Source organism: Hyla sarda, chromosome 13 (assembly GCF_029499605.1).
Source record: "Hyla sarda isolate aHylSar1 chromosome 13, aHylSar1.hap1, whole genome shotgun sequence".
NCBI lineage: Eukaryota > Metazoa > Chordata > Amphibia > Anura > Hylidae > Hyla > Hyla sarda.
In genome coordinates this window covers 4847505-4865021 of record NC_079201.1, presented here as the reverse complement: position 1 = coordinate 4865021, position 17517 = coordinate 4847505, and the positions used below count along the sequence as shown (strand labels likewise).

Sequence of the window (17517 nt, the reverse complement as noted above, 5' to 3'; positions counted from 1 at the left end):
GAAGCCTAAGGTGCCGCTGGGTTTCACCAGAGCCCGCTGCAAAGCGGGATGACTTGCTGCAGCAGGCGGCACCCAGGTCGCTACCCCTGGCACGGCTCAACCACACAGGCGGCTGAGGAGATGCGAGGCACAGGAAGGATAAGGCAGCTCGTAGTCTGGATAGCAGAAGGTCAGGGCAGGCGGCACAGTAGCGTAGTCAAAGCGAAGCAGGAGTTCAGTAGGCAGGCGGCAGAGGAGCAAGGTCAAGTCACAAGAGATCTGATATACGGCAAGGCAATACAGAGGAATACTTTCTCAAAGGCACGTGGCAACAAAGATCCGGCAGGGAAGTGGGGAGGGTGGAGGAATTTATAAATGAGCCACAGGTGGATTACAGTAATGAGCGTACTAGCCCTTTAAATCTTAAAGCTCCGGCACGCGACCTAGGGGATGGGGAAACGTGCGCCGGAGCAGAGAGGCAGTGGCAGAGGCAGGAGAAACACCCGGAGAGTGACGGACTGGGGCTCACATGCGGGCGCGTCCAGCGTTGCGAGTCCCAGCCCCATAGGCAGCAGCATGTACGGGGACCATGCGCTCACGGCCAGCATAACGTAACAATGTGATTTACCTCTATGACAGATCCCATATTATAAAAATGCCCCCCCCCCCATGTGACTCTGATTTGTAACCAGGTCAGGTTTCTGATAAAACATTTCCCCAATTCTGAACACAAATATGGCATCACTCTTATGTGAATTCTCTAATGTCTTGTACAACAAGATTTTATTTATGGATAAAATATTTCCCAGATACTAAACAATAAAATGGCTTTACCCCGTGTGAATCCTGTGATGTTTAGCAAGATGAGATTTCTGGTTAAAACATTTCCCACATTCTGAACATGAAAATGGCCTTTCCCCTGTGTGAATTCTCTGATGTCTAACAAGATCTGCTTTCTGGTTAAAACATTTCTTACATTCTGAACATGAAAATGGTTGTGGCCCTGTATGATTTTTCTTATGCATAACAAGATTGTATAGCCTGTTAAAATATTTACCACATTCTAAACATGAAAATGTTTTCCCCCCTGTGTGAATTCTCTGATGTCTCTTAAGATCGGATTTCTGGTTAAAACTTTTCCCACATTCTGGACATGAAAATGGCCTTTCCCCTGTGTGAATTCTCTGATGTCTAACAAGATCTGCTTTCTGGTTAAAACATTTCTTACATTCTGAACATGAAAATGGTTGTGGCCCTGTATGATTTCTCTTATGCTTAACAAAATTGTTTAACTGGTTAAAAGATTTACCACATTCTAAACATGAAAATGGTTTCTTCCCTGTGTGAATTTTCTGATGTCTAATAAGATTCGATTTCTGGTTAAAACTTTTCCCACATTCTGAACATGAAAATGGCTTCATACCTGTGTGAATTCGCTGGTGTCTGACAAGATTTAATTTTTTGTCAAAAGATTTCTTACATTCTGAACATGAAAATGGTAGTGGCCCTGTATGATTTCTCTGATGTCTTATAAGATCCAGTTTCTTGTTAAAACATTTTTTACATTCTACGCATGAAAATGGCTTATCCCCTGTGTGAGTTCTCTGATGTCTAACAAGAACTGATTTCTGGTTAAAACATTTATCACATTCTGAACATGAAAATGGTTTCTCCCCTGTGTGAATTCTCTGATGTCTAATAAAATGCGCTTTCTTGTTAAAATGTTTACCACATTCTGAACATGAAAATGGTTCCCCCCTTTTGTGAATTCTCTGATGTACAATAAGAGTTGATTTTAGGTGAAAACATTTCTTACATTTTAAACATGAAAATGGCTTTGCCTCAGTGTGAATTCTGTGATGTCTAACAAGAACTGATTTCTGGTTAAAACATTTCCCACATTCTAAACATGAAAATGGTTTCCCCCCTGTGTGAATTCTCTGATGTCTAATAAAATGCGCTTTTTTGTTAAAACGTTTACCGCATTCTGAACATGAAAATGGTTCCCCCTTTTTGTGAATTCTCTGATGTACAACAAGAGTTGATTTCTGGTCAAAACATTTCCCACATTCTGAACATGTGAATGAAGTTGCCCCTTTGTGACTTCTCTCATGTCTAACAAGATCTGATTTCTGGTTAAAACATTTCTTACAATCTGAACATGAAAATGGTTGTCGTCCTGTATGCTTTTTCTTATGTTTAACAAGATGTGATTGCTGGGTAAAAGATTTACCACAATCTAAACATGAAAATGGCCTTTCCCCTGTGTGAATTCTCTGATGCGTAACAAGATGTGATTTCCTTTTAAAACACTTTCCACATTCTGAACATGAAAATTGGTTTGGCACCGAGTGACTTCTCTGATGTTTAACAAGAGATGATGGCTGGTTATAACATTTCCCACATTCTGAACATGAAAATGGCTTCTCCCCAGTATGCGTTCTTGTAGGATTTCTATTTTGGGTTACAGTCTCATCAGATGACAGATCTTTGCTGTGAAGGTTTGAGGGTAGATCTGGGTTAGTCATATGTTCTTTATATGTATTTTGTATAATGCCGCCATCCTCTGCTTTATAATGTGAAGACATCAGGTGACCCTCTGATCTCCTGGTACCGTCATCTGCTAACAATAAAACTGGTGTTATTTATGGTTATGAATATCTCAGTACTATCTTTGCAAGCGGAGGTAGGATTGGGTCGCAGTTCTGTGCAGTGCTTAGTCCTATTATTATAGTGCAGCTGGGGTATCCTCTAAGATCTTATATTTAACCAGTTAAAGAGGGAGGATTAGGGAGCCCAGACATTATACATTATTATCGAGCAGCTTTGCTGACCCCATTGCTGAGATGGTGGCGTAATGACATAGATGCAAATTGGGCAGCAATGGCAACTTACCTAAGTGGGGCTCCTCCCCCCAGGATAGCCTTAAGGTCCAGGATAAAGTACTCCTGTGACGGATCCTAGAGTCACCCTACCTACTTGGATGGACTTTAGGACATCACTATTTGTACCCCCCAGGTGATGTTGTCCAGTGACATAAAGCTCAGAGTTAAAATACATGTATTTACTGTTTTCATACACTTTCTGCACACGGTCCACAATACACCTTTTTGCACACGGTCTACCTCCTTTACACAATACACCTTTTTGCACATGGTCTACCTTTTGCACACTGTCCACCTCCTTTACACAATACACCTTTTTGCACATGGTCTACCTTTTGCACACTGTCCACCTCCTTTACACAATACATCTTTTGCACACGGTCCACCTTTTGTACAATACACATTCTACACATGCTTCTCCCTTTTTGCACACAGTCCGACTTCTGCACACCTCCACCTTTTGCACTCAAGGCACTGTATAGGGAGAGCTATTTTTATTGGATTATCTCCCAGACTCGCTGCCACCTGTATTGTCTTTACTGACCCTTCCCCCTGTGATGTCCTTCCTATAAAAGAAGACACTTGTCCCACAATAAAGAGTTCGGATACCTGAAGACTGGTGTTGCCTGGTTCTTTGGGTGCAAAGATGCAATAATCTCTAGTTCTGCCTGAGGATATTGCCTGTGATCTGCTGGGGCTTGTCCTCAGGAAGGAGAAGTCACTTTTGGCGGAGTCAGTCCATCACAATTGGTGGCAGCGGTGGGATCCCACTTCTCCAGGATCGACACTGAGATCAGCCCAGCTGGGGGAGATACAGCCACTGGCTTGACCCCAGTCTCAGCAACTTACCCTGGCGAGGAAGAGCCTGTAAGGATGGAGGATTTCCAAAGAGAGGTGCAATGGTTCCTGGGTCTCTTCAAAGATCCTCCACGAGAGAGTGTGAACAGGGTCCTTACACAGCTGACATAACTCCGTATAGCGAAGCTGCAGTATGCCATGGAAGAGATGTCCATGCAAGAGAGAGCCTTAATTCGCTTGCAGATTTGGGAAGTTGTTCTTGAGGAGTCGGTGAGAAGCCGAGCACGAGTCCTGCCCACCCCAGAACAGCGCTTCAGGGAACAGGTCCACTTGCGGCTTCGCTACCTCAGAGAGCAACCCACGGGCAGCTAAATGGTTGAGTTGCACAGATTGGTGCAGAAAGAAATGGAGCTCGAGGCTCATTACCGTGCCCTGTACTGGTGGGCAAGCTGCAGGCAGTCGGAGCCAATCACAGCCTGTGCTCCGGAAGGGACAGACTTTGGCTGGCCTGGTCTATTGTGGGATGCATTCGAGGAGTGGTACGACTTTGGCCGTACCGAGGCATACAGACTCTGGGACATCCAGGACAAGCGGCGAGAGATGCTGCCGCAGTCGGAGGTGCCAGACCTGGAACCGGATCTATCTTGGCTGACGTATCAGGAATGGTACCTCGCGGAAGACTACCTGTCCTTGTTTGTGGGGGATTTCTACGGTCACGAGCCATGTACAGCAGAGGAAACCAGCACAGATGAGACGGCTGGTCTCTGTCTTCCCCTTCCCCTGGATTGCACACCGGACCGCGACGCTCTAGCAGTATCCGGTCAGGACACCAGGGTGGAAGCACCGGCATTAGGGCTGAGTTCTGCTACACTCTGTCCAGCATCAGACACCAGTGCCAGTTCTACAGCTACAGAGGGGTCAGTGATCCCTGTACCAGTCCACCCTGGATCGCAGGCAGTTGGCCTGGATCCACAGAGACTGTTTAACAGCACAGGAGCAAACACAGACGGTGCGGCTCCCCAGATGGAGAATTTTACACCGGGAGGTGGAGCGGTCGGCTCATCTCCCCAGCGTAAGAGGTTGCAACCAGATGAGGAGGCAGCCGACTTCCCTCTCCATCTACTGAGCACAGCCCCGGCTGAAGCGCCGGCTTCAGGGCAGATTCCTACTATACTCTGCTCAACAACGAATACTGCAGCTACAGAGGGAACCGTGATCCCTACACTGGTACAGTCGGAATTGCAGGCAGTCGGCCTGGATCCCCAGCAGCTGTTTAATGGTACTGGTGAAACAGGTGAGAAGGTAGTCGACCTTCCTCTCCACCTAGTGATCACTTTTCCGGCTGAAGTGCCGGCATCAGGGCAGAGTTTTGCTACAATCTGCCTAGCACTGAAGACTGCCGGCAGGTCTGCAGTTACAGATGGGACTGTGGTCCCTGCATCGGTCCAGTCAGGATCCCAGATGGTTGACCCGGATCCCCAGCGGCTGTGGAACAGTACAGGGGTTTGCACAGTCGGTGTGGCTCCTCAGTGGCAGATATTGCAACCGAGTGAGGAAGCAGTCGGCCCCCTGCCCCTTCAACTGGTGACAGATGGAGTTTTCCTTTGGGAAAGGTTGCTTGGGAGGGGCTTGGAATCTAGCCTCCTTCCCACAGACTACAGGCCAGGCCAGGCCTTCCCCCTCTGAGGGGAGCCCCAGTAAGCTTCATACAGGGTTTGCTGGTGTTGGATTACATTGTTGCCGCACACCCCAACCAAGAGGAGGACCAGGACAACTGCGTCTGGTGGTTGAAGCCCGGACAGCCCCAAGTGGATCCGTTGGGATTGCACCGGGTCTGCCTTTTTAAAAGGAGGAGCACTGTGACGGATTCTAGAGTCACCCTACCTACTTGGATGCACTTTAGGACATCACTATTTGTACCCCTCAGTTGATGTTGTCCAGTGACATAAAGCTCAGAGTTAAAATACTTTTATTTACTGTTTTCATACACTTTCTGCACACGGTCCACTTTCACAATACACCTTTTTGCACATGGTCTACCTTTTGCACACTGTCCACCTCCTTTACACAATACACCTTTTGCACACGGTTCACCTTTTGTACAATACACTAATTCTACACATGCTTCTCCCTTTTTGCACACAGTCCGACTTCTGCACACCTCCACCTTTTGCACTCAAGGCACTGTATAGGGAGAGCTATTTTTATTGGTTTATCTCCCAGACTCGCTGCCACCTGTATTGTCTTTACTGACCCTTCCCCCTGTGATGTCCTTCCTATAAAAGAAGACACTTGTCCCACAATAAAGAGTTCTGATACCTGAAGACTGGTGTTGCCTGGTTCTTTGGGTGCAAAGATGCAATAATCTCTAGTTCTGCCTGAGGATATTGCCTGTGATCTGCTGGGGCTTGTCATCAGGAAGGAGAAGTCACTTTTGGCGGAGTCAGTCCGTCACAACTCCCTTTTAGTAGTTCTACCTTAAAAGCAAGCTTAAAGGGTTACTCTGTTTCTAGACATCTTATGATTTGAATATGGGATAAGATGTCTGATCGTGGGGGTCCGACTGCTGGGACCCCCCGGGGTCTCTGTGCTGGCACTCAGTGTTCTGAACATTATGTTCTGTTTTTTTTTTTTTTTGGGGCGTGAGGTCATGAGCACGACTGCTCCAAACCAGCGTTCTAAACATAATGTCCATAACGCCGTTTGCCAGCACGGAGATCACGGGAGGTCACAGCAGTCGGACCCCCGCGATCAGACATCTTATCCCATTTCCTCTGGATGGGGAAAAGATGTCTAGCAATGGCGTACCCCTTTAGGCTCCATATGGAACATCTACCATTACGTGACTAGTGCTGTTGGTGGGCCGGATGGTTAGATACCACGTGTTCCATGTCTGGTGTTTTATATGCTTTGATTTCCTTTGTATTCACAAAAATTCTATAAAATTTAATAAAAAAAAATAAAATAGAATAAAAAAAACTGTTCTAATTCACATTATGATTAGAACCCCTCAAATACGTCAAGGACAATGACCGTCCATCCTTGGTTCAAGACCCGAAAGTAATTTAATCCAGAAATTGCAAGAACATTGAAGGTTTCCTTAAGTGGTGTCTGCAAAACCATCAAATTCTATGATGAAACTGTCTCTCATGAGGACCGACCCCGATAAACTAACAAAAAAACTAAGATAATTCTGCTGTAGAGGATATGTTCATAGGAGATATCAGTCTCAGCAACCACAAATGGACAGAACCTCAGATAAAAGGCCACAGACCCGTCTCTACGTCAACTGAGACTGAGAGAGTCTTTATGGTGGAAAAAGCCCCTACTGAGGAACAAGAAGGAGACATAGAGACAAGGAACACAAGGAATGGCCATAAGACCAGGGGAAAACACCCCCCGGGCTCTATGAGCGCCAAAGTATACCTGCGGGCTATGTAAGGGCGATGACGCGGAGTGATGGAGAGCTGCGTCACATTACATGGCCTCCACAATCACCAGAACTAAACTATACTGAGATGGTTCGGGATGAGATGGACCCCAGAGTAAAGGCAAAGCAGGGAACAAGTGTTTCACACTTCTGGGGGAAGTGATGACTACCGATGCAGCGCTGACGTCATGACCACGCACAGACTTGCATTGAGGGGGCGTGGCCATGACATCACAAACCTCCGGTGCTGCAGCCTGTGTTCTAAACAAACACTGGGTGCGGCAGGGAGATCGCTAGGACTCCCGTGATCAGACATCTTATCCCCTATCCTTTGGATTGAAGACAAGATGTCTAGGGGAGGAGTACCCCTTTAAGACTCTGCCATGTTAGCCCGAGCAGAGGCTCCATCTTGTCCTCCGTAAGGAGTTCTCCTAGAGTGTTCTGTATCCTGTATATGATCAGGAACCTGAGCTGCCTGAAGACTCCATTCTGCCGGTCATTGACTACACTACATTGTCTCCAGTCTACGACCTACTCCTGGACCCAGACGGGCCTTCTGCCTGACCTCACAGTGCCTGGCACCAGCACCTCCTGGGCCTCCACCTACACTGAGACCACTCCTAGAGTTAGTGACCTGGTAGGTCCCTGTAGAGAAGAGCGGATCCTCCTAGGAGAGGGATGAACATTACCGATCTACCTAAACAATGCTCTCAGGACCGGCCAAAGCCAAATCTGTAATGGTGGCGCAGCAGGTCCCCACCTGTCACCTGTAACAATTACATTGTCACCCATATTTACATTGTGTCTTTGATAAATGGGAAAAAACTGAACGAGAGCTTAAAAAATCATCACAAAATGAACAGTACTGACCTGACGGGGGCGCTGTAGGGATTGAAGAATCCTCTGGAGGAAGACACATCCAGTGAGTGAATCCATTGTGTATATAGAATAAATGCAGTGTGCGGTGTGTATATAGTCATGTGTAATACCTGCTGATGTGAGGGGCTGCTGATCCTCCATCATGACTATGTCCGCTATGTACTGATCCTTGTGTCCTTCTAAATACTCCCACTCCTCCATGGAGAAATAGACGGCCACGTCCTGACACCTTATAGGAACCTGACACACACAATGATACAGTCATCACCCCCATCCCTTCATAGCGTTACTGTATAATGTCCCAGCATTCCCAGCAGGGTCACCTCTCCAGTCAGCAGCTCCACCATCTTGTTGGTGAGTTCTAGGATCTTCTGCTCATTCATCTCCTCATGTATCAGGGAGTGAGGTGGAGGCCCCGGGATTGGCCTCAGGGTTCTTCCCCATCCTTCACACACAGGGGCCTGATGGCGCCCCCTAGAGGTCTTCTTCACCACCGTGTAATCCTGGTTATGGGGACACAATAATACATATCACTACATACATCCCAGAATCCCTCACCTCTCCAGTCATATCATGTGATTACCATAGAGAAGAATGAGATCATGTGACATCACTCCCAGGATCCCTCACCTCTCCAGTCATATCATGTGATTACCATAGAGAAGAATGTGGTCATGTGACATCACTCCCAGAATCCCTCACCTCTCCAGTCATATCATGTGATTACCATAGAGAAGAATGAGGTCATGTGACATCACTCCCAGAATCCCTCACCTCTCCGGTAAGCTGGAAGAGTATCTCTATGGTGAGGTGTATTATCCTCTCCGCCATCTTGTCTCTGTCCTTCTCCATCATTGATGGACGATCAGGAATATTCTCTTCTATAGAAGAATCAGCTGAGAGGATCCTGGATTGTAGGGACCTGAGGGGACAGAAGATCAGGATATTGAATAGAGCCAAACAGGAGCTGTGGGGATCAGGGAGAGGTAAGTTTGGATTTTTTTCCTATTTTCCCCAGCAGCAGTATAGATATATTTCACCATAATACAGTATATAACATTTTTCCACAACACAATAAATATTCCTACAGTATATAATATCTACCGCGAAACTGTATCTGAAATTTATAGACCTTACAACCTATACTGAACTACAGACAAGTATATTCCTATAAAGTATATAAATAATACTGCCATATAGTGTATAGTATCATTATACTCAGTATATGAAGTAATTGTATATAAATAATACTGCCACATAGTGTATAGTATCATTATACTCAGTATATGAAGTAATTGTATATAAATAATACTGCCACATAGTGTATAGTATCATTATGCTCAGCATAGGAGGTAATTTTATATAAATAATACTGCCATATAGTGTATAGTATCATTATACTCAGTATAGGAAGTAATTATACATAAATAATACTGCCATATAGTGTATAGTATCATTATACTAATAATAGGAAGTAATTGTATATAAATAATACCGACATATAGTGTATAGTATCATTATACTCAGTATAGGAAGTAATTACGGTATATATAAAAAATACTGCCATATAGTGTATAGTATCATCATACTCAGTATAGGAAGTAATTGTATATAAATAATACTGCCATATAGTGTATAGTATCATCATACTCAGCAGAGGAAGTAATTATATATAAAAAATACTGCCATATAGCGTAAAGTATCATTATACTCAGTATATGAAGTAATTGTATATAAATAATACTGCCATATAATGTATAGTATCATTATACTCAGTATAGGAAGTAATTGTATATAAATAATACTGCCATATAGTGTATAATTTCATCATACTCATCATAGGAAGTAATTGTTCCTATAAAGTATATAAATAATTCTGCCATATAGTGTAAAGTATCAATATACTCAGTAGAGGAAGTAATTATATATAAATAATACTGCCATATAGTGTATAGTATCATTATATTCAGTATAGGAAGTAATAATATATAAATAATACTGCCAAATAGTGTATAGTATCATCTTACTCATCATAGGAAGTAATTGTATATAAATAATACTGCCATATAGTGTATAGTATCATTATACTCAGTATAGGAAGTAATTATATATAAATAATACTGCCATATTGTGTATAGTATCATTATACTCACTATAGGAAGTAATTATATATAAATAATACTGCCATATAGTGTATAGTATCATTATACTCAGTGTAGGAAGTAATTATATGTAAATAATACTGCCATATAGTGTATAGTATCATTATACTCATCATAGGAAGTAATTGTATATAAATAATACTGCCATATAGTGTATAGTATCATTATACTCAGTATAGGAAGTAATTATATATAAATAATACTGCCATATAGTGTATAGTATCATTATACTCAGTATAGGAAGTAATTATATATAAATAATACTGCCATATAGTGTATAGTATCATTATACTCAGTATAGGAAGTAATTATATATAAATAATACTGCCATATAGTGTATAGTTCCATCATACTCAGGCTCCATCTATAAAGCAGATCAGTCATCAGATTGTGCAGTCCTATGTAAGGACCACATATTCAGTGCTGACCGAGCCGCTTCACATGTGCCCATATAGACAACACATACAACCGTATACATTCCCCTATATACAGTATAATACACACAGGCAATAGAATATACATGTACTGTACCTGCAGCCATAGAACTGCTCTGTGGTTACAGGACCTGCGATGATGTCACAAGTCATGTGATCAGTGACATCGAGGGGGAGGAGTCAGTGTACACAGGACTCAGCAGCAGAGCTGTGTGTGTCGTGTATGAGGCGGCAGAGCTGTGTGTCGTGTATGAGGCGGCAGAGCTGTGTGTGTCGTGTATGAGGCGGCAGAGCTGTGTGTGTCGTGTATGAGGCGGCAGAGCTGTGTGTGTCGTGTATGAGGCGGCAGAGCTGTGTGTGTCGTGTATGAGGCGGCAGAGCTGTGTGTTGTGTATGAGGCGGCAGAGCTGTGTGTTGTGTATGAGGCGGCAGAGCTGTGTGTGTCGTGTATGAGGCGGCAGAGCTGTGTGTGTCGTGTATGAGGCGGCAGAGCTGTGTGTTGTGTATGAGGCGGCAGAGCTGTGTGTGTCGTGTATGAGGAGGCAGAGCTGTGTGTTCTGTATGAGGCGGCAGAGCTGTGTGTGTTGTGTATGAGGAGGCAGAGCTGTGTGTGTCGTGTATGAGGCGGCAGAGCTGTGTGTGTCGTGTATGAGGCGGCAGAGCTGTGTGTTCTGTATGAGGCGGCAGAGCTGTGTGTGTCGTGTATGAGGCGGCAGAGCTGTGTGTGTCGTGTATGAGGCGGCAGAGCTGTGTGTGTCGTGTATGAGGCAGCAGAGCTGTGTGTTCTGTATGAGGCGGCAGAGGTGTGTGTGTCGTGTATGAGACGGCAGAGCTGTGTGTGTCGTGTATGAGGCGGCAGAGCTGTGTGTGTCGTGTATGAGGCGGCAGAGCTGTGTGTGTTGTGTATGAGGCGGCAGAGCTGTGTGTGTTGTGTATGAGACGGCAGAGCTGTGTGTGTCCTGTATGAGGCGCAGAGCTGTGTGTGTCGTGTATGAGGCGGCAGAGCTGTGTGTGTTGTGTATGAGGCGGCAGAGGTGTGTGTGTCGTGTATGAGGCGGCAGAGCTGTGTGTGTTGTGTATGAGGCGGTAGAGCTGTGTCGTGTATGAGGCGGCAGAGCTGTGTGTGTCGTGTATGAGGCGGCAGAGCTGTGTGTTGTGTATGAGGCGGCAGAGCTGTGTGTGTTGTGTATGAGGCGGCAGAGCTGTGTATGTCGTGTATGAGGCGGCAGAGCTGTGTGTGTCGTGTATGAGGCAGCAGAGCTGTGTGTGTTGTGTATGAGGCGGCAGAGCTGTGTGTTGTGTATGAGGCGGCAGAGCTGTGTGTGTTGTGTGTGAGGCGGCAGAGCTGTGTGTGTTGTGTGTGAGGCAGCAGAGCTGTGTGTGTCGTGTAGGAGGTGGCAGAGCTGTGTGTGTTGTGTATGAGGCAGCAGAGCTGTGTGTGTTGTGTATGAGGTGGCAGAGCTGTGTGTGTCGTGTATGAGGTGGCAGAGCTGTGTGTGTTGTGTATGAGGCGGCAGAGCTGTATGTGTTGTGTATGAGGTGGCAGAGCTGTATGTGTTGTGTATGAGGTGGCAGAGCTGTGTGTGTTGTGTCTGAGGCGGCAGACCTGTGTGTGTCGTGTATGAGGTGGCAGAGCTGTGTGTGTCGTGTATGAGGCGGCAGAGCTGTGTGTGTTGTGTATGAGGCAGCAGAGCTGTGTGTTGTGTATGAGGCGGCAGAGCTGTGTGTGTCGTGTATGAGGCAGCAGAGCTGTGTGTGTTGTGTATGAGGCGGCAGAGCTGTGTGTTGTGTATGAGGCGGCAGAGCTGTGTGTGTTGTGTGTGAGGCGGCAGAGCTGTGTGTGTTGTGTGTGAGGCAGCAGAGCTGTGTGTGTCGTGTAGGAGGTGGCAGAGCTGTGTGTGTTGTGTATGAGGCAGCAGAGCTGTGTGTGTTGTGTATGAGGTGGCAGAGCTGTGTGTGTTGTGTATGAGGCGGCAGAGCTGTATGTGTTGTGTATGAGGTGGCAGAGCTGTATGTGTTGTGTATGAGGTGGCAGAGCTGTGTGTGTTGTGTCTGAGGCGGCAGACCTGTGTGTGTCGTGTATGAGGTGGCAGAGCTGTGTGTGTTGTGTATGAGGCGGCAGAGCTGTGTGTGTTGTGTATGAGGCAGCAGAGCTGTGTGTTGTGTATGAGGCGGCAGAGCTGTGTGTGTCGTGTATGAGGCGGCAGAGCTGTGTGTGTCGTGTATGAGGCGGCAGAGCTGTGTGTGTCGTGTATGAGGCGGCACAGCTGTGTGTCGTGTATGAGGCGGCAGAGCTGTGTGTGTCGTGTATGAGGCGGCAGAGCTGTGTGTGTCGTGTATGAGGCGGCAGAGCTGTGTGTGTTGTGTATGAGGCGGCAGAGCTGTGTGTGTCGTGTATGAGGCGGCAGAGCTGTGTGAGTTGTGTATGAGGCGGCAGAGCTGTGTGTGTCGTGTATGAGGCGGCAGAGCTGTGTGTCGTGTATGAGGCGGCAGAGCTGTGTGTTGTGTATGAGACGCAGAGCTGTGTGTGTCGTGTATGAGGCGCAGAGCTGTGTGTGTCGTGTATGAGGCGGCAGAGCTGTGTGTGTCTAGTGTATAGTATCATTATACTCAGTATAGGAAGTAATTATATATAAATAATACTGCCATATAGTGTATAGTATCATTATACTCAGTATAGGAAGTAATTATATATAAATAATACTGCCATATAGTGTATAGTATCATTATACTCAGTATAGGAAGTAATTATATATAAATAATACTGCCATATAGTGTATAGTATCATTATACTCAGTATAGGAAGTAATTATATGTAAATAATTCTCCCATATAGGGTCATTATACTCATCATATGAAGTAATTGTATATAAATAATACTGCCATATAGTGTATAGTATCATTATACTCAGTATGGGAAGTAATTATATGTAAATAATTCTCCCATATAGTGTATAGTATCATTATACTCATCATATGAAGTAATTGTATATAAATAATACTGCCATATAGTGTATAGTATCATTATACTCAGTATAGAAAGTAATTGTATATAAATAATACTGCCATATAGTGTATAGTATCATTATACTCCTCATAGGAAGTAATTGTATATAAATAATACTGCCATATAGTGTATAGTATCATTATACTCAGTATGGGAAGTAATTATATGTAAATAATTCTCCCATATAGTGTATAGTATTATACTCAGCATAAGTAGTAATTATATATAAATAATACTGCCATATAGTGTATAGTATCATTATACTCACAATAGGAAGTAATTATATATAAATAATACTGTCATATAGTGTATAGTATAATTATACTCAGTATAGGAAGTAATTACATATAAATAATACTGCCATATAGTGTATAGTATCATTATACTCAGTATAGGAAGTAATTGCATATAAATAATACTGCCATAGAGTGTAAAGTTCCATCATTCTCAGTATAGGAAGTAATTATATATAAATAATACTGCCATATAGTGTATAGTATCATTATACTCAGTATAGGAAGTAATTATATATAAATAATACTGCCATATAGTGTATAGTATCATTATACTCAGTATAGGAAGTAATTGCATATAAATAATACTGCCATATAGTGTATAGTATCATTATACTCAGTATAGGAAGTAATTATATATAAATAATTCTGCCATATAGTGTATAGTATCATTATACTCAGTATAGGAAGTAATTATATATAAATAATACTGCCATATAGTGTATAGTATCATTATACTCAGTATAGGAAGTAATTATATATAAATAATTCTGCCATATAGTGAATAGTATAGGAAGTAATTATATATAAATAATACTGCAATATAGTGTATAGTATCATTATACTCAGTATAGGAAGTAATTATATATAAATAATACTGCCACATAGTGTATAGTTCCATCATACTCAGCATAAGAAGTAATTATATATAAATAATACTGCCATATAGTGTATAGTATCATTATACTCAGTATAGGAAGTAATTATATAGAAATAATACTGCCATATAGTGTATAGTATCATTATACTCAGTATAGGAAGTAATTGTATATAAATAATACTGCCAAATAGTGCATAGTATCATTATACTCAGTATAGGAAGTAATTGTATATAAATAATACTGCCATATAGTGTATAGTTCCATCATACTCAGTATAGGAAGTAATTGTATATAAATAATACTGCCATATAGTGTATAGTATCATTATACTCAGTATAGGAAGTAATTGTATATAAATAATACTGCCATATAGCGTATAGTATCATTATACTCAGTATAGGAAGTAATTGCATATAAATAATACTGCCATATAGTGTATAGTATCATTATACTCAGTATAGGAAGTATTTATATATAAATAATACTGCCATATAGTGTATAGTATCATTATACACAGTATAGGAAGTAATTGTATATAAATAATACTGCCATATAGTGTATAGTATCATTATACTCAGTATAGGAAGTAATTGCATATAAATAATATTGCCATATAGTGTGTAGTATCATTATACTCAGTATAGGAAGTAATTGTATATAAATAATACTGCCATATAGTGTATAGTATCATTATACTCAGTATAGTAAGTAATTATATATAAATAATACTGCCAAATAGTGTATAGTATCATTATACTCAGTATAGGAAGTAATTATATATAAATAATTCTGCCATATAGTGTATAGTATCATAATACTCAGTATAGGAAGTAATTGTATATAAATAATACTGCCATATAGTGTATAGTATCATTATACTCAGTATAGGAAGTAATTGCATATAAATAATACTGCCATATAGTGTATAGTTCCATCATACTCAGTATAGGAAGTAATTATATATAAATAATACTGCCATATAGTGTATAGTATCATTATACTCAGTATAGGAAGTAATTGTATATAAATTATACTGTCATATAGTGTATAGTATCATTATACTCAGTATAGGAAGTAACTATATATAAATAATACTGTCATATAGTGTATTGTATCATTATACTCAGTATAGGAAGTAATTGTATATAAATAATACTGCCATATAGTGTATTGTATCATTATACTCAGTATAGGAAGTAATTGTATATAAATAATACTGCCATATAGTGTATAGTATCATTATACTCAGTATAGGAAGTAATTGTATATAAATAATACTGCCATATAGTGTATAGTATCATTATACTCAGTATAGGAAGTAATTATATATAAATAATACTGCCATATAGTGTTTAGTATCATTATACTCAGTATAGGAAGTAATTATATGTAAATAATACTACCATATAGTATCATTATACTCATCATAGGAAGTAATTATATATAAATAATACTGCCATATAGTGTATAGTATCATTATACTCAGTATAGGAAGTAATTGTATATAAATAATACTGCCATATAGCGTATAGTATCATTATACTCAGTATAGGAAGTAATTGCATATAAATAATACTGCCATATAGTGTATAGTATCATTATACTCAGTATAGGAAGTATTTATATATAAATAATACTGCCATATAGTGTATAGTATCATTATACACAGTATAGGAAGTAATTGTATATAAATAATACTGCCATATAGTGTATAGTATCATTATACTCAGTATAGGAAGTAATTGCATATAAATAATATTGCCATATAGTGTGTAGTATCATTATACTCAGTATAGGAAGTAATTGTATATAAATAATACTGCCATATAGTGTATAGTATCATTATACTCAGTATAGTAAGTAATTATATATAAATAATACTGCCAAATAGTGTATAGTATCATTATACTCAGTATAGGAAGTAATTATATATAAATAATTCTGCCATATAGTGTATAGTATCATAATACTCAGTATAGGAAGTAATTGTATATAAATAATACTGCCATATAGTGTATAGTATCATTATACTCAGTATAGGAAGTAATTGCATATAAATAATACTGCCATATAGTGTATAGTTCCATCATACTCAGTATAGGAAGTAATTATATATAAATAATACTGCCATATAGTGTATAGTATCATTATACTCAGTATAGGAAGTAATTGTATATAAATTATACTGTCATATAGTGTATAGTATCATTATACTCAGTATAGGAAGTAACTATATATAAATAATACTGTCATATAGTGTATTGTATCATTATACTCAGTATAGGAAGTAATTGTATATAAATAATACTGCCATATAGTGTATTGTATCATTATACTCAGTATAGGAAGTAATTGTATATAAATAATACTGCCATATAGTGTATAGTATCATTATACTCAGTATAGGAAGTAATTGTATATAAATAATACTGCCATATAGTGTATAGTATCATTATACTCAGTATAGGAAGTAATTATATATAAATAATACTGCCATATAGTGTTTAGTATCATTATACTCAGTATAGGAAGTAATTATATGTAAATAATACTACCATATAGTATCATTATACTCATCATAGGAAGTAATTATATATAAATAATACTGCCATATAGTGTATAGTATCATTATACTCAGTATAGGAAGTAATTATATATAAATAATACTGCCATATAGTGTATAGTATCATTATACTCAGTATAGGAAGTATTTATATATAAATAATACTGCCATATAGTGTATTGTATCATTATACTCAGTATAGGAAGTAATTGTATATAAATAATACTGCCATATAGTGTATAGTATCATTATACTCATCATAGGAAGTAATTGTATATAAATAATACTGCCATATAGTGTATAGTATCATTATACTCAGTATAGGAAGTAATTGTATATAAATAATACTGCCATATAGTGTATAGTTCCATCATTCTCCGGCTCCATCTATACAGCAGATCAGTCATCAGATTGTGCAGTCCTATGTAAGGACCACATATTCAGTGATGACCCAGCCGCTTCACATGTGCCCATATAGACAACAC

The 17517-nt window shown here is 40.7% G+C and overlaps 1 protein-coding gene across 1 annotated transcript in view; it reads right to left on the bottom strand.

Moving 5' to 3' along the window:
- Positions 1–17517, bottom strand: part of LOC130297661 (oocyte zinc finger protein XlCOF7.1-like) — a 64320-nt gene that overhangs the window by 25524 nt on the left and 21279 nt on the right. The window contains exon 7 of the mRNA XM_056550372.1: positions 814–2599. Coding sequence (XP_056406347.1) covers positions 814–2599 — 1786 coding nt within the window. The remainder of the gene's footprint in view (positions 1–813; positions 2600–17517) is intronic.